The sequence below is a fragment of the Eulemur rufifrons genome, chromosome 28 (assembly GCF_041146395.1).
Source record: "Eulemur rufifrons isolate Redbay chromosome 28, OSU_ERuf_1, whole genome shotgun sequence".
Taxonomy (NCBI): Eukaryota; Metazoa; Chordata; class Mammalia; order Primates; family Lemuridae; genus Eulemur; species Eulemur rufifrons.
Window position 1 is genome coordinate 41,095,767 of NC_091010.1, and position 23,297 is coordinate 41,119,063.

At 37.1% G+C, this 23,297-nt stretch overlaps 1 protein-coding gene across 3 annotated transcripts in view; it reads right to left on the bottom strand.

Moving 5' to 3' along the window:
* Nucleotides 1-23,297, bottom strand: part of CPEB3 (cytoplasmic polyadenylation element binding protein 3) — a 184,225-nt gene that overhangs the window by 93,501 nt on the left and 67,427 nt on the right. For 2 of the 3 annotated variants that reach the window (XM_069459923.1, XM_069459924.1), the window contains exons 3-4: nt 18,970-19,129; nt 9,746-9,802 (exon numbers count right to left, since the gene is read on the bottom strand). In XM_069459923.1, coding sequence (XP_069316024.1) covers nt 9,746-9,802; nt 18,970-19,129 — 217 coding nt within the window. The remainder of the gene's footprint in view (nt 1-9,745; nt 9,803-18,969; nt 19,130-23,297) is intronic. The other variant, XM_069459925.1, reaches the window with a different exon arrangement.

Here is a 23,297-nt window from a genome sequence, read left to right on the forward strand (position 1 = left end):
CTTGGGGCAAAATTGGTGCTCAAGAAACGCAGGTTTTGACCGTGTCCTGGCAAACTGTACTAACCCCTACAAAAGTACAGAGGTCTGTGAAAGCATTTTGTAAACTGTTAATTGCTAGATTTATACATGTTATTACCATCTTCCATGAGGAACAGTTGAAGCAAATCTTGGAGGAAAGAATTAAGGTGGATTGGATATTCTCTAAGACTGTTACACAGTGCTTTTCACAGTCTCACTGAGATATCTCTCTATCCCTTCTTTTGGTCTCCCACACTGAGTGCCTACTTAATGGGCCAGGCGTCACACTTGAAGCCGGGGACACTCTGTGAATAAAGGCTAGTCTCTTGAAACACACATATTAAAGAGAAACACCAACATTAGATAATTATAAGTGTAGTGAGTGCTATAAATGGGAAGTCCAGTTTCTACTGTCTACACAAGTGGAAATGACAAAAACACAGAAGTCCACAGGGAAAAGTAAGTAACTTATCAGTTTCCTGCATCTTTATTATTGCGTTGGAACCACCTAATATCGCCATTTTAGATATATTCACAAACAAGGAACTTGTACGGAATAAAGTTAGTCAAGAATATTTCAGACTTCACTTATTTACAATGTTCAATATCAGGCCATACAGACCAGGTTTACTATTCTATTTTTCAGGAAAAGAAAATATATTAAGCATTCAGAGCTTAATAGTCAATATTATTTAAATTAAAACAAGGTGACAAGTAACAATAGAAAAACTGTTTTCCCAAAGACAATGAATTTGTGTGCTTGTCTTAGAGTAGCTCAAAAATAATATAACCACTCTTAAAAAAATTTAAGTATTTAAAGCAAAAGATACCACCCTCAACTCGGAGGCAGGAGGTTCTGCTCCTGGCTCCATCACATCACCCTGTCCGATTCATATAGCCTTTTGAACCTCAGCTTTCTCATCTGTAAAATGACAAGGTCAAAACAAAACAACATCTTAGGTCTATCACTACATTCATGTACACAACATCCAGGTATAATGGTTTGAAACCAGTACTTTAAAGCCATAGAACATTATATATCCCTCCAATTACCATTTTTCACTTTTAAATTAGCCATCATTTACAATGTATTCATATCATAACTGTATTCTAGTTTACTTCTAAATCTGTTTAGATAGAACAGAAGCATTAGCTCGCTGTGGTGACTCACACCTATAATCCTAGTACTTTGGGAGACTAAGGTAGGAGGATCGCTTGAGGCCAGGAGTTCAAGACCAGCCTGGGCAATACAGCAAGACCCCCATCTCTATAAAAAGATTTAAAAATAAGCTGGGCGTGGTGGCACACGCCTTTAGTCCTGGCTACTGGAGACACTGAGGCAAGAGGATTGCTTGAGCTTTGGAGTTTGAGGTTCCAGGAACTATGATGAGGCCACTGCACTCTACCCTGAGCAACAGAACGAGGCCTTGTCTCAAAAAATTAAAAGAACAAACAAACAAACAAAAAACCCAGAAACACTGAATCTTGTCTTCAGAAAGTTCAAAATTCTCAAAGAAAATATCTTTAATCTAAGAATCTCAAAATAATTCCTTCACTACCTTATTACATTGCTAAGAAATTATTTAGTTATATCCACTCTCAGTGCAGAAAGAACAATGTGTTCTTCAAATTCTGGAAAATTCCATCTGGAATTCTAGCAAAGCTGGCACTATTTCCATTCTGGCATCATGTGCTCAGCTCCCTCTCTGCCACTTCCTCTTAGTGGAGCTTCTCCCCAAGGAGTTCACTCCCAGCAGAGCATGAAAAGGAGGGGGAGGAGGAGGTTCTGCAGCCACACACAACACAAATGTTCATACACCAAGACCCTTTCACATTTCCTCTTCTGATTCAGCAAATGCCCTAGAAGCCCTCAGTTCAAATAGAAATATAAGCAAAACCCTCCAAATATCTTCAAGGCATTAATAAGAGAGAAAACATGGAAGATGGCATAACCTAAAGTTCCAAGTTTCTTGATGTGTCAGCTATGTATAAGCTGTTTAACAATCGGTAACCTTGCTTTTTTGGCTTAAGATACCAAAATTTTAAATCTTCAACTGTCCAGGTTTTATTGTAGGATTCTTCAATTTATCATTGCTATATAGTTTGATAAGGAAGAGTGAGGATAAACAATCATCTCTGGCCTGGCGCCATGGCTCACGCCTGTAATCCTAGCACGCTGGGAGGCCAAGGTGGGAGTATTGCTCAAGGTCAGGAGTTCGAGACCAGCCTGAGCAAGAGCGAGACCCTGTCTCTACTAAAAAAAAAAAAAAAAAAAAAATAGAAAGAAATTAGCTGGACAGCTAAAAATATATATAGAAAAAAATTAGCCGGGCATGGTGGCACATGCCTGTAGTCCCAGCTACTTGGGAGGCTGAGGCAGAAGGATTGCTTAAGCCCGGAAGTTTGAGGTTGCTGTGAGCAACCTAGGCTGATGCCACTGCACTCTAGCCCGGGCAACAGAGCAAGACTCTTGTCTCAAAAAACAACAACAAAAAAAAAAAAAAAACAAAAAAAAAAAACCAATCATCTCTTCCTGTCAAAGGGAAAGTGGCACTTCAGATTTCTTAATCACCTCTTATAACTTGGTTGAAATAGACTCCAATTACAACCTGAATGATCTCAGAAAAGGAATGGCAAAAAAACTTTTAGGCCGGGTGCGGTGGCTCACACCTGTAATCCTAGCACTCTGGGAGGCCGAGGTGGGCGGATCATTTGAGCTCAGGAGTTCGAGACCAGCCTGAGCAAGAGCGAGACCCCATCTCTACTAAAAAATAGAAAGAAATTATATGGACAGCTAAAAATATATATAGAAAAAATTAGCCGGGCATGGTGGTGCATGCCTGTAGTCCCAACTACTCGGGAGGCTGAGACAGGAGGATCCTTGAGCCCAGGAGTTTGAGGTTGCTGTGAGCCACAGCACTCACTCTAGCCTGGGCAACAAAGTGAGACTCTGTCTCAAAAAAAAAAAAAAAAAAAAAAACTTTTAAATAATATTGAACCTCTGTTTCATGACAAAGCTACTATCTAAAAAATTTTAAAAAGTATCTCACTGGCAGTATCTTCTCTGAGTAAGATTTTGCCCCCATTTCCCAAATGTGGCAGTAATAATACCTGATTTATACAGGTACCTTGCTTCATTTGAATCTCACAAAAACAACTAGGTAGTCAGAGTATAATAACTGCCTACTTGTAGGTTTTAGTTTAAAAACCTAAGGTTTAAGCTGGGTGTGGTGGCTCATGCCTGTAATCCTAGTACGCTGGGAGGCTGAGGCGCATTGCCTGAGCTAAGGAGTTCAAGACCAGCCTGAGCAAGAGTGAGACCCCGTCTCTACTGAAAATAGAAAAAATTAGCCAGGCGTCGTGGTGCATGCCTGTAGTCCCAGCTACTCAGGGCAGGAGGATCCCTTTAGCCTGTGAGTTTGAGGTTGCAGTGAGCTACGATGATGCCATTGCATTCTACCCAAGGTGACAGAGTTAAGATTCTGATTAAAAAAAAAAAAAAAAAGAAGGTGAATTGAATCTCACTTCCCCCACTTTAAAAAATAAAAAAATAAAATAAACTGAGGTTTAAGGAGATTTAGAAACTTGCTTCACCAAATGCTATCCTTATCACATGACTCTTCCAAGATCTAAGCCCTTTCTTTTGTCTTCTGAAAAAAGACAATATTACATTCCCTTCTTGAAGCTGTTGTATTATCTGTCACTATAAATTAGTTTACATTCTCTAGAATTTTATATTAATGGAAATTTCTAATATGTACTTTTCGTCTAGCTTTTTAACTTAGTATAATTTTGAAAGAGTCACTTATGTTGTTGCATGTATTAACAGTTCGTTCCTTTAGTTGCTGAGTAGTATTCCCATTACATAGATATATCACAATTTGTTTATCCATTCTCCAGTTGAGGGACATTTGATTATTTACAGTTTTGAGCTATTATGAATAATGCTGCTTTGAATATTCACATACATGTCTTTATATAGACACATGTTTTCATTTTTTCTCATGGGTAGATTCCTAGGAGAACTCCTGAATCATATGGTAGGTACATGTTTAACTTTTTAAGAAACTGACAAACTTCTGACCAAGGAAGGCAACATGGGACAGGCATGACCCAGCCTAATTAACTATAGAAGAGAAAAAAAACAAATGACCTCCTAGCCACTGGAATTCAGCCCATACCCATATATGGAGGGGGCCAAATTGTTTCTTAGGCTGGACGAGGTGGCTCACTCCTATAATCCTGGCACTCCAGGAGGCTGAGGCAGGAGGATTGCCTGAGCTCAAGTGTTCGAGACCAGCCTGAGCAAGAGTGAGACCCTGTCTCAAAAACAAACAAACAAAAAACCCCACAAATTGTTTTCTTGAGTAATGTCTTCCAGGATCACTGAAGCAAGATGCTGACACCAGCTGATAAAGAAGCCGGCTGCAAAGAAACCAGGCCTAGCTGGATCTAACCACCTCAAGCCAGAAAAGACCCCATACTGACCTTACCCCTGACTTTTCTCTCATTGTAATCTCATTTTAATGCCAAAAATCACCCCTAGGAGTGGAGATTTAAGATGTTAATGATACAGGTGATACATGAAGAAGCATGATTACCAGGACCACCAAGTACGCAACTGCCAACAGAAACCCACCTCTACATGTGAGGACTTCAAAGCTGACACCTACTTCTCTCTTTATAACTCCAGAAAAGTTCCCCAGCCCTTTGTTCAGCACTGCTTCCCTTTTTGTTCAAACAAGAAGCCCCAGTAAAGCCTTGCCAGCCTAAATCTTTCTGGTCTCGTGCCAATTTCTACTGACTCAGGGACAAGAACTGGAAGTCCAATTTCAGCTGTACCATTTTACATTCCAAACAGCAGTGTAAGGCAATTTTTAAAGTGACAACAGCACAAGATATATAACAATTGAGAAAGGGCTGTAGGCCCCAAAGAAGGTGCATGTTCCAAAGTCAAGTGACAGGTAGGAAGTATCTTATTCAGAGAAAAAGATTCACATAAAAACAAATGGGACCGTACCCCAATAAACTATTCTAGCCTATGAGATAACTTATAGGTATGCTGCCTTGAAGTCCATTAGGAAAACACCTATCTAAATAGAACCAGTATAAGAGAAACTCTTATTTTGGAAACTAACAAGCAAAGAAAGGAAAATTTTAAAAAGGCAACAATAAAGCTGATGCAATCACAACAGCAGCTCACATTAGCATTATCTACAAGTCAGGCTCTATGCTAAGCTTTACAAGATTTATATATAGCCCCATTAGTGATCATTATTTGCATTTTACAGGTGAAGAAATGAGAGGCAAACAGGAGTTAAGAATGTGGCCCTAAGGTCATACAGTTTGTAAAGGACGGAAATCATATCTGCCTGTCTCTAGACAGTGCTTTTACACCTATGCTAATTCATTGCTGCATTTTCAGGTTATACAGACCTTCCAGCCTGCTTGAAAGAGACCTTCCCTGGAGCTGAATGATACTACCCCTTCAGCCACACTACTGCCTGTGTTTTCAGTTTGGTACTCAACAAGAAACGTTCAGATATTTATCTGTTTTCCCAAGCCCATTTTCTACTTGGAAAAAGAGGAGTTGACCAGTCAAATGGAATAAGGTGGATATACTTGGCAGTGATATTTCAGAGTAAATTGAGACCACTAAGCATTCTGGTTTTGAACATTAATTTTACCATAAATTTGGTTTACTTGACCCATCAATGGAGGCTCCAATATCCTTTTCTAAGGATCAACATGATGGAGAAAAAAAATCACCAAGTCAAGCATTAATCCTATACAAGCTCACAACTGGTAAACCAACTCTACATCTAGAATGTAAAAAACAAACCCAAAACAAAACACATGCTACTATCAGTGTTAGAAAAATCTGGCTGGCAAAAAATAAGTATGTGAGGTAATAGATATATTCATTAGCTTAATTAATCATTCCACAGGTGAACATATATCAAAACATCACATTGTACCCCATAAATATATACAAGTATTACCTGTCAATTAAAAATAAAATTTAAGAAAAATTTTTTAAAAAAGAAAAATCTAGCTAATAGAACTACTACCACCATATGTAGCTAGAAACACTCTCACCAAACTGCCAGAAAACAGGAAAAATAAAAATACATTACTAGTGTTTTTGGTTTAAAGGTAAATAAGATGAAGCATAGTGAGCAGAATTATTTAAAAATTAAGAAAAATATATTACCTGTTTAAGTGTAAGGGGTACATTGTTTCAGAACTTTATTTTGGAGACACCGTACAAGTGGCAGGTCTTACTTGTGAATTTGAGTTTCTTCCCTCCTACCTCCTCTTCTATATTCTACAATACTTGAGGACCTAATATTTTTGGGAGATGCCAAAACTTCAATCAAAACTTGGATGTGTCTCCTAGGTTCCTCCCCAAAAGTTGGCCTACTAATTCTTACTGGATCCATTGTTTTGAACAGTAAAAATTAGCGGATACTTTGGCTTTCCACAAACCTCACCAGTCTTTCCACACCATCAATGTCTATTGGTTTACTGGTAACTCCTATTTGTTTTCTGTAGTTGGTATCCTAACCCCCTCTTACAAGCCATTTTCTGTCTTCTAAATGACAATGCAGTGGTGATTCTCAGAGGAAAGTATAACTGGAAGGCATATCCTAGGAACACCCAAAAAAAAAAAAAGGGGGGGGGAAATTGGCCCATTCAAAGCTGGGAAGAAATACTGAGAAGTGAGAAAGCTTACCATGACACCTCCGTCTTTCCCATCAAGTTAGGAGAGCTGAGAACATAGTAACTTCAGGAGAGAATCAGGTTTTGGTGAGGTCAAAGAAGTAAGAGAAGGATGGAAAATTTTTTCAAAGATACAGCAAATGGCAGCTTTATGTAGAGAGTTAGGAAGCATGGATTTTACATGGCAAAAAAGGGTAAGAAAGAAGGAACTACAACTGACTCATATTTCCTTTTTAAAAAAAATTACTATCTCGATTCACTTTAATTTTCTTAGCCAGTCCCTCCTCTTCTGAAAATATAGCTCAACTTTAACCTAGTCCATTCCAATAATTACAAATTCTAAATAAAGTTTCAGTGATTTGTTACTGCATCTAAATTATTCCTATATAAAGGCAGAGGGAAAGGAAGGGCAGACCAGTCACAGGACAGTAACTGTTGAGTTAATAAATGGCAGGCATAAAAAGGAAGACAAAAAATACATAGGTATATTTGTGCATGTATTACACATGTAAGTCACCAGATGGATCGGGCTCAACTACACAAAATGGAAAAAAAGGCTCATACTAGCAAGTGTGTCAAAGTCTGCAGGTCCCACAAGTACCTATCAAAGAGGATATCTGTGTTCTGATCATCTCAAATTAGAGTCAACTTTGAAAGAAAACTGATGGTAAGTAATGTAAATGTCAAACTCTGGTTGTTTGTATGGTTTATTTTGAGGAGTCAATAGGGTTTGTCAACCCTGGGCAGCACACATAGCCATTTGAAGACTGATACTCTGATAATCTGCAATCATGTTGCAAACTATGGATAGCTCATCAACACTTGATATAGATCAGCACAATGACCCTTTTGGTACTTTTAAAAATATTACGGAAATCAGAGAATCTTCATGCTGAAAGCAATCACTAAGATTACCTAATCAGTCCCCTTGTCTCACAGATAAAGAAATTGAGGCTAAAAAGGGGATTTAAGCAACATGCACAAAGTGGAAAGAACATAAGGATATCTCTTATTTAAAAGCAGAAAATTAAATCAAAGAGAATCAAAACTTTTTAAAAAGAAGAATATCTTATTAGCTTCATTTTTGCACAGAAAATTACAAATTATATCTCCTCCCTCTTGCAGAGAGGATTTACATCATGTCAAATTAGGTCTTTCCAAATACACACTCATTCCTTCAAGCAGACACAATACCACACCATTCTGTTCTTTTACCTTAAACTTGAAACCTCATCATTTAACTGAAGTCTTTTCACAATTAATTATTGCTGAAGATCAGCAAGTTAAGCATGTTTATTTTATCTTTATTGAGACAGAGTCTCGCTCTGACTGCCTGGGTTAAAGTACAGTGGTGTCATCACAGCTTATTGCAACCTCCAACTCCTGGGCTCAAGTGATCCTCCTGCCTCAGCCTCCCAAGAAGCTGGGACTACAGGCATGTGCCATCATGCCTGGCTAATTCTTTTATTTTTTGTAGGGACAGGGTCTCACTGTTGCCCAGGCTGGTCTTGAACTCCTGGGCTCAAGTGATCCTTCTGACTTGGCCTCCCAACATGCTAGGATTACAGGCGTGAACCACCACGCCCAGCCACGTGTTTATTAATTCCCATCCCACTAGAAAAAAAATAAGAGGTAGCATAATCTAAATGTATAGTGATCTTTCTTTTAGAAATTAGAGGTAGATACTTGGAAATTTTTATTATCTCCAAGACCGTCAAAGGAGGGATACTAGCTATCTGGAAAAAATACGCACAGAGTGGCTTAGCATCATCAAGCACTGCCAGTGGTTCTCAGTAGTGCTCTTTGGTAGATAGGTTGCAAGTTGGAACCAAGGAAATATGGAACATATATTTTAGAGATAACCTAAAATCTATCCTAAGGCACTCCAATGGCATTTTAACATATTTAAGCAAGAGGGAAATGAATATAATATTGCACACAACCCTAGATTTACCCAGCATGTCTCCTATGTGTATCAACAGTTAGTTTGTATTATCTAGCAGTACGAGAGGGGACAATCTGATATCACTCATTTGCTAGAGGAGAAAACTTAAATCTTGAGAGATCCAATAGGTCCTTCTGAAAACAGACAATTTCCATTTAGAGACTTATTCTGCAAAGCTATTTGATCCATAGACACTGGGAGGGAGAGTTGATCCAGCCAGATATTTCTTCCAGTGTTACTTAATACAATGACTTTCTGGTTAGTAAGTTTCTGATGCTTAAAAAATTGATCCAACGATTATAGTGACAAAACTGTTTCTAACCTGCAAAGCTGTTGACACCTATATCATGCAAATTCCACTAATGGGAGAACCCTGGATGTCCAGCTTGAAACACCTGTTAGCTATAGACCACAATGAGAAAATTCTGAGTTATGTATAAATAAGCTGATTTATTCATTACATTCTCTACCCCATTTCACCTCTCCCTTCACCTCCCTCCTGTGTTCCCCCATCCCAACAGTATAGAGCAGGGGCTGGCAAACATTTTCTGGAAAGGGCCAGACAGCAAATAGTTTAGACTTTGTGGGCTCTGCCTTTGTAGCAAAAAAGTAGCCTTAGACAATTCATAAATGAATAGGTGTGGCTATGTTCCAATAAAACTTTATTTACAAAAACAGTTGGTAGGCCAGATGTAGCCTGCAGAGCCGATCACCCCGCTGCTCACCTCCTGCTGTACGGCCTGGTTCCTAACAGGCCACAGACTAGGAGTTGGGGACTGCAGACATACAAGACTTGTTAATATACAGACTTCTTGGCTCCATCCTTAAAGCTTCTGATTCAGTAGGCCTACAGTGGTGCCTGAGATTTTGCATTTTTAATAAGTTCCCAAATAATGCTGATCCTGCTGGTTCAGAGACCACGTTTTGAGAAGCACTGGTATAGAATAACAAATACTGAGTTCAGTGGAAGAATGAAATGTAATGAACAATTAAGAAACTAGAAACTACATGCTGCAAACTTGACTGCTAATTTTATAGAATATATCATATGAAACTTACTGTTAAGTGCCATAATATTATCTGTTCCTGGATGATGGAAATTTATTCCCATGCGTCCTAAAAAAATAAAATAATTTTATTTTAAGCATAAAGAATGCTAAATGTAATCATTTCAAATATATCTTAAAATATGAACATTACAAAAAGCGACAACAGATTAATCTATAACAATGCTTTCAAAGGCCAAAGCAGTTGTAATAGTATTCAAATCAAGTCACAAAACATACACATGAAAAGTCTTAAAACAAAGCCACAGTCTCAACAACAAATAAATAAAACAAAACAAAAAAGAAGCTTTCATTATAATAGCCTGAAATCATTTAACACATCTCTCACATTCCAATTTAAACATGCCAACTCCCTGGATTAAGCATTTTATTTAAACAACCATTCATACTGCCCCTTCTAATTCAAGCAGCAAAAAAATAAATTCAAAGAAGTACATAAACTTGAAGCTTAAAGAGAATAAAAAGATAGCGGTTTCATAGTGGCTCAAAAATGCAACATAATTATCAGAAAGAAAATGGTAAAATTTGTATAACAAACATAATAGGAAAAAATGACTGCCCTAAAAATCTAGGGTTCTTGTGGCTGCCCCTACCACTAACTAGTTACAGGACCTTGGGCACCTCCAGACCTTCATCCTTAAGTCTATGTAACAGGAGTTGCAAATTTCGGCCCACACTGGTTGGCTTCCTGTTTTCATATGCCTCTCAGCTAAGAATCATTTTTACTTTTTTGGAGGGTTGTAAACCAAACCAAACCAAAAATAAAACAAAGACTAATATGCAACAGAGACCCTGTGGCCTGTAAAGCCTAAAATATTCTTTAGTCCTTCACAAAATTTGCCAACCCCTGGTCTGTAGGATGACAAGTCAGAATCAGATGCTTCGACTACTGGCCTCTAGGGTAAGAGTGGAAGATGCAGACATTTGGTATGTTTTTTCATTAATTATTTGGGATAGGAGGTGGATGTAGCAAAAGAAAAATTATACAGAGAGAATCTTATATGAAAAAAAGATGTACTTAGCTTTCCTGACCAATTCTTCAGCAAAATAATTTTTGAAACAATGCTTTTGTGTAAAGCTAATACCTATGAACTTGGCTCTGCAAAGTTTTCATGCCCAATTATGTCAAGGGTTATCATTAAATTCTCCGAAAAAATTTGATTTTAGTTCACTTCCATTGTTTAAATGTCAACATTTATTGTTGACCTTTCATATTTATTAGAAGCTATTTTGAGGGGAGAATGATACAGAGAAAGCTGGAGATAAGGTAAAAGTGATTGACTTTTACAACAAATACAGTTTTATATTATCATTGCAAAAGAGTCAGTCATCATTTGGTATTAAACTGCTATGGGGGACTTCAGGCAAACAGCATCAAGCTCTTTTGGCCCAGAAGAAAAGCATCATAAGGGACAAAACAGAGAATTTGCCTCAAATAAAAAGGGGGAATCATGAATTCCTAGAATAATCAAGTTCTTGCCTACACAAGGCCATCCTAATTTCCTAAAGACCCTCAGGTCACAATAATTCGTGAAAGGTCATTTTATGTTAAGAGGTAAGGAAAAAACAAAACCCTCAAAAGTGTAATGTCACTTGTATCGGGGTGTGAGTGTCTGTATTTAAGAATAGAAAAAGCATCAACAATTGATGAATTCTGATAAAACTGTTCTAATTTTATCATGAAGCATTATAAGGCTTTCAATAAAAATTTTTAGTTTTTATTGTTTCAAACCTCCTTATTAGGAGAAAGACATTGCATCTCTCTCTAGTTTTATGGAGACTATTTTGCTAGAATTTATAATATAGTAAAATTCTCTTTTAGAATACATTGTTTTCTATAGAAAAACCATATTAGTAAAGAATCATCTAAATAATAGAATTGTCTATTTTATTTTTTATATATTTCATAGACCTTTTCATATTTACTAGAAGCTAATTTTAGGAATTTTAAAAACTACCCCATTGTTTACAGACATATTTAATGTATCTATATATGTAATTTCTCTATGTGCCTTATATTTTTCTAGTTCCTAAGTCATTCTAGAGTCCCTGAAAATTATAGTGTACTACACCATATGCAACAAGTGTTATCTCCCACCACCACCTTGATCAGAACCTATTATAGGAAAACTTGTCACCAAAACAAGGTTTTGACTCAGTAGGGAGAATTTACATTCTGGTTTCAATTAGCTATATCAATGTTCTTGCTTCCATTATTTACAGATAATCAAGACCTTACTTAGATTCATTACCACCAAATACTAACAGACACAAAAACTAGATGTGATTTACCCTAAACCAGCTTTCATCTTATTCTGGGATATTCAGATTTAACAGTAAATAGCAAGCCACTGGAAGTCAACCTAAAAGCCCATCAAGATTTCCAAATCACTGCCCATCAGAACTTTAGGAAATGGCATATACAGTGGACCTCTTCAATCTTTGACCAAGCAATATTCAGGAGGGTGTGGTGCTTAAAAAGCTAATGATATTCTGTAAATATTCCTAGAATAATAAAGGGCTATTAAGGAAATCAAGGAAGCCCAAATTTAGCTGATTCTCATTCAACTTCTTTTTTTTCCTATATCTACAATCATTTATGGCAAAGAATTAACGTAGTTTATAATCACTATATCAAATAATAGTTTTTGTTATGTTTGTGGAACTACTTATCTTCCCAAATGTAAAGGGGTAGTCCTTTTCTCCTCCACAAGTTAAACATACCTACATGGATCCTTTTTGATCCTTTCCATGGGGTCTTAGAACTCTTCAGCTTAGAAAGATGAAACTGAAAGGAAACTTGGTAGTTTTCTAATTATCAGTTTCTGTCCTACACTGATTACTTCTAATTTTTCTTAAGATGCAGCAAAACAAGTGCCTTAGGCAGTGTTTTGCAAATTGAAGACATCACTAATCGCTGAGAAGCAGAAAACTTTACCTTTCCTGGCACGCTCCCTAATTCTGTTGGCCTCTTTGACTCCAACAGATCTCTGGATGGAAGTCAGCAACAAAAGATTTTTATGAAACTCTGGGTCATCACTATAACCATCAAAATCAACTATCTAAATATAATCTAATTTTTCCCCCAACTAAATGCAATTTTTTTAGTAAAATCAGTTACGGCTTTTTAAGCTAGTTTATCTCTTCAAAAATTAATGTTTAGATTATAAACTACAATATATTTTCACTGGAGAAAAATCAGAAAATGCAGAAGAATGATGAAAATAAGATCATCAAAGATAAGCACTATTAACATTCTGATTTAGGGATTTTGATTTAGTCTTCCAGTTCAGGGAGTATGTATGTATAAAAGTTTCTTTTCTAAAATTGAAATTATATTTATTTACTACATTGTATGTCTTAAGTTTTACAGTTTTTAAGGAATTTGGGAGAGAGAGAAAATATGTAATACCAAAAGAAAAACTCATTCTAAATTCAGATAAGGCCATTTATGTTTTTCTCCTTTTGTCCAACAAACACTACTGCTGTTTAATCAGCTGTGAAAATAGGATCAAGTGTGTAACATCTGGTGATTTTTGTTAATGCAGTCTGGTGCTGCCAGTGTGACATTTTGTCACCTGTCTATGGTCTGCTATTTTTAAATTGTTCTTGTCAGCTAGCTATCTTTTAAGTATAGTGTAAAATATAAGGTTTCAAAAACTGGAAGGCAAACTTGGTTTTACTAGGTTAAATGATGCAGTGGAAATCTGAGACTGTTCCACTTTCCCCACTGCACAGGGCCTGAAAAATGGGGGTAAGAGGGGATGGAGGGAGAGAATAATGGGGTTACATATGCTTATTTGGACTGTAAAAATCATAGTCTCATAAGCTCAATTCCCATTCATATGGAATTTGCTAACTTTTATACAAGACAAACTGATACGGACTGAGCGGAAGTAACAAAAATAGAACTGAGCAATAATTCAAGCTATAGGCGTTAAGTAAGACAATATGGTTTTCTGGAACAAACACGTAAACAAAAGGTAGTGAAGGTGCATTTTTCTAAGACAAAGGACCTCAAAATTCCATAAAAGGGAGCCAATTTTGTGAAAGGCTCTACAATATTAAATTTAAATTGTGATGGATAAAGAAAAATGCCACTACAACACCAAATGGGTAGCATTTATCCCTTTATAACACCAAAGGGGTGGCATTTATCCCTTCCAAGTTTCTGTCAATTTAAATGTTTTAAAGCACTATTACCAGAAGATAAACTATTTTTTTCCCAGACTCTTTCAGTATACCTTTGAAAAGCACAGCATTCAATAACAGTACTCAATTGACACCTGCTCCTTTCATTTTTCAAATCTCAGTTCCATGAATGGGGAAGGAAGAGAAAATTTAAATATATAAAGATGTTTCATCAGGCATTACCACAAATAGTCAGCCAGGCCTACTCTTCTGCTGTAAGAGGGAGACTACACATGACGAAGGAAAAGTGACTTCTCCCTGTTTTTGTCAAGATGCTTCCCCAGTCAGGGGATAAGATCTTGTTTCCCAAAATTACCTACTTTGCCTAATGCACTGTAGTTGGTATTTCTTTATTATTCTTCTAGAGTAGGGAGAGTTTGTTTAATCAAACCTAATGGCCATGGGTTTTCACAGGGATTCCCTAGTAGCTAGGTGGAACCCTCATCATTAGTAGAAAGTCAAGGGACAGCTGTAAGGAGGGTACAGAGATGAATCTTTTTCCCTCTTATCCTATCTCTCCCAACACCAGAAATCCCCTTAATCCTCATAGTTAGGAGGGAAGTTGGATTTTCCTTCAATCCACTAGAAATGAGAGTGGACAACAACTCCTGTCATCCAGGCCTAACTCCTATCTCTACCAACCCAAGGATTTCTGTACTTAGAAAAGAAATGAACAGTCTTCATTATTGTATCACCCTCCTAAAAATCCTGCTTTCTCCTCTCGCCGAGGCATTCTCTCAAACAAACGAAAGGAAAAGTACACGCAAGATATGGTACGAGACAACAGGAAATTATTAAATGTTATTGTTACAGCCAAGAATTGTAGTTTGAGATCTTTAAAAGGCAAAATATATTAGTCCAATTTTTATTTAAATAAGGGTTCTGTGATCTTATCAATATTGCAGAAGACATTCCTCAGCGTGCTGTGAAGAAAGCTCAATTCAGTTTTTCCTCTATATTATTTTACATAGGGGAGGAAATAGGCAATCTTTTAAAATTTCCTACAAATGTCTTCAAGGCTGATAAATTAATAGTGTAAATATAGACATGATTGGAAAACTGTTAAAGCTTATTTACTAACACAGAAGTCTCATTATTTCCCAAACTTCCTATTCTTTCATCTCTCCCACTAACCCTTTTTTCCCCCTGAATCAAGAGAACAGATGAATAAAGGGATTTCTTACTGAATACATTTCTAAGATGAAATATCATTATGAATATATTTTCACTATGTTCACTTTAAGTACATTTTGAAGTGCTTTATCCTTCATCAACTTGATATCCTATTTTATTGTATCTTCTTTACATCACTCATACATATAATTTTAGAAATCAAAATAACTTAGGAAGATTATTTTCCTTCCTCCTTTAAGTGGTTTTTGAAAATGATAGGACATTTATCCTTCAACAGTCACTACTTATCTATGGAAAATAAAAAAATTTTTTTGAATCTGAAAGTTTTCAACAATTAGCTATAGTCTAGTTGGGAGGAAGTAAATGTTATATAGATATGAAGGTTTAATTTACCACTGAGGCTAGCCAACAGGCATACCATGACCACCTCCAGCAAAAAAAAAAAAATCGTAGATAAAATTTGAGGAGTTTCTAGTGCCAAGGACTTTATTTGACCTTCAGACCCACCATGTGAAGTAGGTGATTTTATTTTAATTATAAGGACACTGAGGCTTTGAAGACGGTAATTTTTCCAGATCAATAGCCAACCAGAAGAAGAGCCAGAATTCAAACCCAGGTATGACTGACAGCAAAGTCAGAAAGGTTGAGTTGACACTTATCTCCTATACAGAGTATGTGAAATATCTAAAAAGATGTTAGTAAAAATAACTTTGTTATCACTAAATTGTGAGTCTCAGCTGATTTTTTTTTACTTTCCTTTCAGTCCTTTTATGTACTATTTAGATTTCTTGCAATGAACAAGAATGTGTTTTTTTCTGAAAAAAAAATTGAGCTCTAGGAAACAAAATACCAACACAAACAAAAAACCAATTACTCTGAACTTGAGTTTTGAGACCCTCAAAATAGTGTCCCCATGTTCAAGGGGGAGGAGAGGATAGTGAAAGTAGGAGGAAAAACAGGATAGAATGGAGAAATGTTTCTGGACAGACTCATACAGAAGCTACATGGTAGGTCCCCTACCCTACTCAGACCAGGCTAAGCAACATAGCGAGACTCTGTCTCTACAAAAAACAGGAAAGTTAGCCAGGCATGGTGGCACGTGCCTGTCGTCCTCACTACTCGGGAGACTAAAGCAGGAGGATTGCTTGAGCCCAGGAGTTTTAGGCTGCAGTGAGCTCTGATGATGCCACGACACTCCGGCCTGGGCAAGAGAGCAAGACCCTGTCTCAAAAAACAAACCAAAAAAAAATCCCAACTCAATCCACCAAATGTTTACATCTTTTGGCCCAAAGACCCTCGCCATGAATTTACCTTAAAGAAAAGCTATGTGCAAGAACTTATTTATGGCAACATTACCTATAATGGAGGAAAAACTGGAAACAACCTAAGAGTCTAAGGCCAAGGCCTATTAATAAATTATAAAGATCAGATAGAAACATGGATAATGGATAATGTTTATTATGTGGGAAATAAAAAAATAAAAAACATACCATCACAATTTTTTTTAGTTATCTTTTTGTTCTTATAATTTTCTCCACTTTTTAAACTCAAAAATTACTTAAAATAATTTCTTTAAAATGCAAGTACCAAAAAACACGCAAGTATCATAATTGTTCGTAGAAGTAATAAGGATCAAACACATGGTGTCATAAACCAGATGGAGCTAAAGTCTCCCAGCTGGAAAGGGAAAGCAGGAAGCTCAAATATGCTAACTAGAGGACAATGACATAGTAATATCACTGACCACTGAAAAGCAGTCCATTCACAGGAAATGAATGTGGGTAGTATGATGAACTACAAAGTTGCAACCATATTGAAGCTATAAAAAAGTACATACTAAGTGCCTTCCAATTTATTAGGATGTATTATTAATAAGTATAGTGCAGCAGGCTTTTACAGATGAAAGCTCATATTTGTAAGTACAGTGGAGAAATCTATGCAGAGATAGCACATGCAATAAAAAAATCACAATAAATAGGATATTTACATTACTCCACAGTGAGGTACCCTCCTTATACTTTGCCAGTACTACTCTCAACAGGGCACAATTGCTCATGTTTAACCAATATTCACGGGCCGGGCGCGGTGGCTCACGCCTGTAATCCTAGCACTCTGGGAGGCCGAGGTGGGCGGATCGTTTGAGCTCAGGAGTTCTGAGACCAGCCTGAGCAAGAGCGAGACCCCATCTCTACTAAAAATAGAAAGAAATTATATGGACAGCTAAAAATATATATAGAAAAAATTAGCCGGGCATGGTGGTGCATGCCTGTAGTCCCAACTACTCGGGAGGCTGAGGCAGGAGGATCCCTTGAGCTCAGGAGTTTGAGGTTGCTGTGAGCTAGGCTGACGCCACGGCACTCACTCTAACCTGGGCAACAGAGTGAGACTCTGTCTCAAAAAAAAAAAAAAAAAAAAAAAAAAAAAAACCAATATTCACAAAATTGTAGAAAATTATTTTATAATAATATGATAAAAATAAAATTAATTATTTAATTATAGGTTATAATCTCAAGATCTTTTTATAATCTTTTATTGCAAGAAGAAAAGAATACAGACCAAGATAAAACAGGTATACATAAAGAACAGGAGCTGAATATTTTAGAATAATTAGGAGAGGCTTATAGCTATTTGTGATAGAGAAGAAAGACAAATACAGCCTTAGAAGATACTAAAAACACCTAACAGTCTGTGAATAGTGTTGGGTTTTTTTAAAACACCATTCTCACTTCTAAGTGAAATATGCTTTAAATTATCATGTACCTAATCTTTTAACCAAAAGAAGATGTGGTAACAGTGACTAAATATAACAATGAATAAATAAGACTTTTCTTCTCTACTTCTGAAGGCCTTAAAATCTAGCTTTCTCAAAATCCTATATTTTCTTCATAGCCTATTAACTACTGTCTTTTCACTGGAACATGAGGAAAGCAGTAGAAAATCATGAGTGTGAGGAGAAAATGATGAAAGGGATTTCTGGTGTGGCTTGAGGAAATGAGGATCAGGTGTTCACAGTCACACTCTGTAAAAGGACCTAGAAAGAATGAGAGGGGAACAAATTCCTCACAACCCTGAAAGACATAAAGGTCCAAACAAGATGGGCATCCCTGTGACTAACTCTTCAAAATTCTCAGATATTTAAGTCCTAACTCAAGCATACGGGGAATTTTCATAGTTAATTTGCATTACAGCATTTTAAAATATCATAGGGTTCCTAAAACGACCTATAACCCATAAAAAGAACTATCTGTAATTAAGAATGAAATAGCAACATCTATCCTGAATTTACAGAGGCTCTAAAAATAGGAAGCCCCAATATTGCTGACATTGGGACTTTCCGCCTTATATTTCACCCAAAACATTTATATACTTTAAGACATTTTCCTTGTGTTTTGGTCTCAGAGAATGCAATGGGTCACGGGCTGCTCTTAAGTCTGTGTAGTGATACTTTCTATACTAGGAAAGTGATTATACTTTAATAAAATGGAACCCTTTATATGAAGTTTTCTGAAGTAGTCTTTGAAAGTTGGCTTATTAAATCTCATAGTTTCTTGCAGTATAACTGGACTTAAATGAATTATCCAGGTTCAGCTGAGGATTCCAAAATGCACAAAGCCCAGAAAACATGGCTTCTGGTCTCATGCCATAACCATGACCTCAGCTACCCAAAGCATGCTTCTGCCAGACATTACTGATTAAAGCAATCAACCTTAATAATTGTAGGTAGCCAAACACAGGTTAAAAAAAAAAAATCAACTTTAGATACATTCCACAATGCTTTAGAGAAGCAAAATAAAAACAAACAAACAAAAAACCAAACAAAATCACAATTTTTAAAAAGCTGATTTTTGCTTAAGACACCAAGCAAGGAATGGACATATGAATATTCCTAACCTGCAAAATGATTCCTCCACATTATATCAGCGAAACTCATTGGTGGGCCACTGGGAGGGTAGTGTTTACCTTTCAGAGGCTCATGATCAGTCCTTATCATATCCATTAAGGAGTTCTCCAACGAGTGCAAGTTAAAAGTGTCATAGGGCCTACTCCGGTCCTAAAAATAAAAACACAGGACAAATGACACATAAAATTACTTCATAAAATTAGCACTATATTATTTGCTTTCTGCTGTGGATTGGTGACATAAATTAAAATTCTAATAGTTCTTAATAACAGACAAGAATAATGACTTGGCAACATTAAGTTTACTACAAGTTTCCATGATTAATTAAAGTATATCCTTTTCCCTAGTATTCTATGTGTATGCCCCACTACTTCAGATCGACTTTCTCTCAAATAAACTAAAAAAAGTAAATTCAAAAGGAAGAATCAGCGAGTTTTTGCTCTCTGTCTTCCACCCCACCTGTACTGTCAAATGAAGACACTTCCCACCACCCAGAGGAAGATCACAATTAAGAACTCAGTCTATAAAGAGAATCACTTTTCTGAAAAATCAAAAAGTAATTTCAATTTAATTCTATTGGCTATTTTCAATATTTATGACCATTAAGTTACAAACATTAGATACACATTTTAAAAATAAAAAGAAACTTTAACCCAAAATAGTGTTTTCATGATGTTAGATTTAAAAACATTTTGAAAATAGAGAGCTAACACAAACTGAATGAAGAAAAAATAACTGTTTCACCATATTTGCACAAGCCTGCAGGAGAATATCACCTAAAAATTCTTCCTAGGATTGATTCTTAGCCCATAGGGAAGTGCAGCTCATGGAGTAAATTAATATTATAGAACTGATCTAGTTTGCTTTGTTTGAGAAAAGCAAGACAAATCTACATCTCGATAGCCAAATCAAATCAAACTACAGTGATAAGCAATTATTTTCAGGGTCTTGAGCTGTCTATCTAGCCTTGCACTTGATGACTTACCCTCTCCTAAGGACAGCAATCTTCAGTTATCTGTCTTTCCCCTTGGATAGGAAAGAGACATGGAATATTTTCTTTGGTTCTCCATTTTGGTCTCTATATAATTCAAGAAGGCTTTTTATCTTTAAGGTCTTTTTTGCTTTCTGTTCAAGTCATCAGTGGAAACTCTATGGATTAAAGCTGAATTTCCAGAAATGCAGGCTTATCTGTCTCCATAAGAGGTATCATATTATTTGTCCAAAGTGAAAGCCAGAGGTAAAGAAGCGTGCTGATGATGAAACCAAGTGACAACCTATTTCTGGCACTGTCAATCCTAGAATGAATATCTAGGAGCTCTCTATCATATCCATACTTCTAACCAGAGCTCTACAGACGTGGGACTATTTCAGAACAAGGAAACCGGGCAGGGGAACTATTAAGAAAAAGCTATTTGGGTCGGGTATGGTGGCTCACACTTGTAATCCTAGCACTCTGGGAGGCAGAGGTGAGAGGATCACTTTAGCTCAGGAGTTGGAGACCAGCCTAAGCAACAGTGAGACCCCTCTCTATAAGAAATATTAATAGAATAATTAGCCAGGCGTGCTGGCTTATGCCTGTAGTCCCAGCTACTCAGGAGGCTAAGATAGGAGGAACGCTTGAGCCCAGGAGTTTGAGGTTGCAGTGAGCTATGATGATGCCATTGCACTCTACCCCAGGTGACAGAAACCTTTTCTTAAAAAAAAGAAAGAAAACAAACAAACAAACAAACAAAAAAAAACCTATGTGAACGCATTCAAGAATCTTCTCAGCCAGGACAGTTTATTTCTTCATTTTATTCTTGATATAATCCTTTAAGATAGACAACAACATACCCATTTTACATATGAAGAAGATAAGGTTCAAGGAGGATTCGAACCCAAATCTGATTTCAATGCCAAAACCTAATAGTATCAAAATCTGTCCAAAGAAGTTAATCCAATCTGTGCAAAATTCTATAGAAACATAGCATTACATCTAACTGCTGATGAAAATGACTTTTCTGGAAATGTGGTAGTGAGTTCCTATTAAAAGAAGACATCAGAGATTAGATGACTACCTGTCAGGAAATAAAGAGGGTGTTGGGAGGGGCGATTCACACATCTAAACTGAAATGGTTCCCAAATTTGTCAGATTGTCAAAGTCAATGTATAGCAAAAAAGGTAAAAACACAGGTTCCTGGGCTCTAGCTCAAACCCACTTATTCATAATTTTAAAAGAAATAAATGTCCCAGGTGATTTTTTTTTTTTTTTAAATAGAGACAGGGTCTCGCTCTTGTTCAGGCTGGTCTCAAACTCCTGACCTCAAGCGATCCTCCCACCTCGGCCTCCCAGAGTGCTAGGATTACAGGCGTGAGCCACCGTGCCCGGCCTAGGTGATTCTTATGATTGCTGAAGGCCACCAGACTAGGTGATTCTTCAAGTTAAGCCTTTCCACTTATGATTCTTTTCAGTAAAATTGGACACTTAAGTGAGGGCAGGGGCTAGAAGGCTAGCAGCAACCAATAAACAAGCCTGGCTACTTTGCAGCGGGTCAGCTTTACAGCCTTCCAATTGATTGTAGGGCAAAGAGGCACTTGGTAGCCTAGTTTTTAATCTAAAAGTACAAACTTTGAAATCAAAATCCGATTTTCAAATTCTGGCACTCCCACTTACTGGCATGTCACTTGGAACAAATTTCTAAGCCTTGTTTATCTTCACCTATAAAATGGGGATGATAATTCTTCATTACAGTTGTTTTCAGTACTAAATGACAGAATGTACGAGCCACCTGTACGATGGTGGCTATTGTAATATCACAGAGAACACAAAAAGACTTCTGTGATGCCACCTCAGAGTACTCAAACATAGATTTAAAAACGTAGCGGTTCAAAGGTGCTAACCCAACAGGCCTCACTAATGCTCAATGGATGGAAACATATGTGAAAGGCATGACAGAATTTGACAGACTTTGCACAGGCTTCTTAATTGAAATTCAGTTCTCTGACTTTTCTCATAAAATTAATTCTATCCATGCCTGATCAATTTATATTTGCTGCATACCATTCATCTTGTTTGTTTTACAACTAGTAAACATTGCTAAAATAACTGATTAACCAGGAAGCCTGCAAAAAACAGAACAAAAAGGGTAGAAAAACTGAAAAATTCAGTTAAATGCATCAATGGAAATCATGCATAGAGAAGGCCACAATTTATCATTCAATGACAAAAGTTACAGGTGGCAACTAACATGTTAAGTCTTTTTTCATAAGTTTTGTTTCCCAATATAGGGAAAAAGGAAGACATCTTTCTGTTTGTTTTTAACAAGCAAACACACCGGGAGGTAATAGAACATCTATAAATGATGCATCCCATTACTGACTCTTTTTCTTAGAAGATAACCAATGAAGATGTTATCAGTTAGTTGTATACAGGAACAGCCCACCCCCTAACTGCATTACCCTGTTCTCTTTCTTCCCCCAGCTTGACTTAATAAATTTATCAAGTATTTAATATGTGCCCGGCACTGTTCTAAGCATGTTATTGCACTTCACAACCCTCCATAGTAGGTAAATTTTGTCCCCATTTTATAAATTAAACAATTAAGTCTTGGAGAGATTAAGTAACTGGCTCAAGGTTACCGGGCTAGTAAGTGGCAGAGCCAAGGCTCAAACCCAGTTAAACACAGACCCTGCTCTTAAGGACTCACAGCATTGCCTCCCTGACTTTCTCCTATTCCCTCTAGCCTTAAATCCTTTCTGCAAACACCTCCCTTTTACCTAATCCTGACACAATCCAGAGAGAAGCCTCTTTGATCCTACCCTGCAACACAGGCAACCTGACCTTTACTTGCCCTTGGTCAATGACCTTTGTTCAAATGACAACTAATTAACCTCAAGAAGCAGTTTGATCTACCCTCCAGCACAGTCCTGGGTCAGCCTCAACCAGCCCTATCCCATTCACCTGCCCTTTTCTTGGGAGAGGAATCCAGGACCTTTTTCTAATCTTTCTGGCTTATACCCAGACATTTTCTCTCCTAGAGATACAAAGTAGAAGACTCCAAGAGCTAATAGCATCTAAGAAAAAAAGTAGCTCTGAAACTAAGCAATAAAATTAGCCATGATGCCTCCTTCTATGTGCTAGGCACCGGGCTAAGTGTTTTGTTTTTGTTTTTCTTTTTAAAAAAAAATTTTTTTTTTAATTGAGACGGGGTCTGGCTCTTGCTCAGGCAGGTCTCAAACTCCGGAGCTCAAACCATGGGCCCACCTCAGCCTCCCAGAGTGCTAGGATTACAGGCGTGAGCCAGCACGCCCAGCCTGGGCTAAGTGTTTTACAGCCATG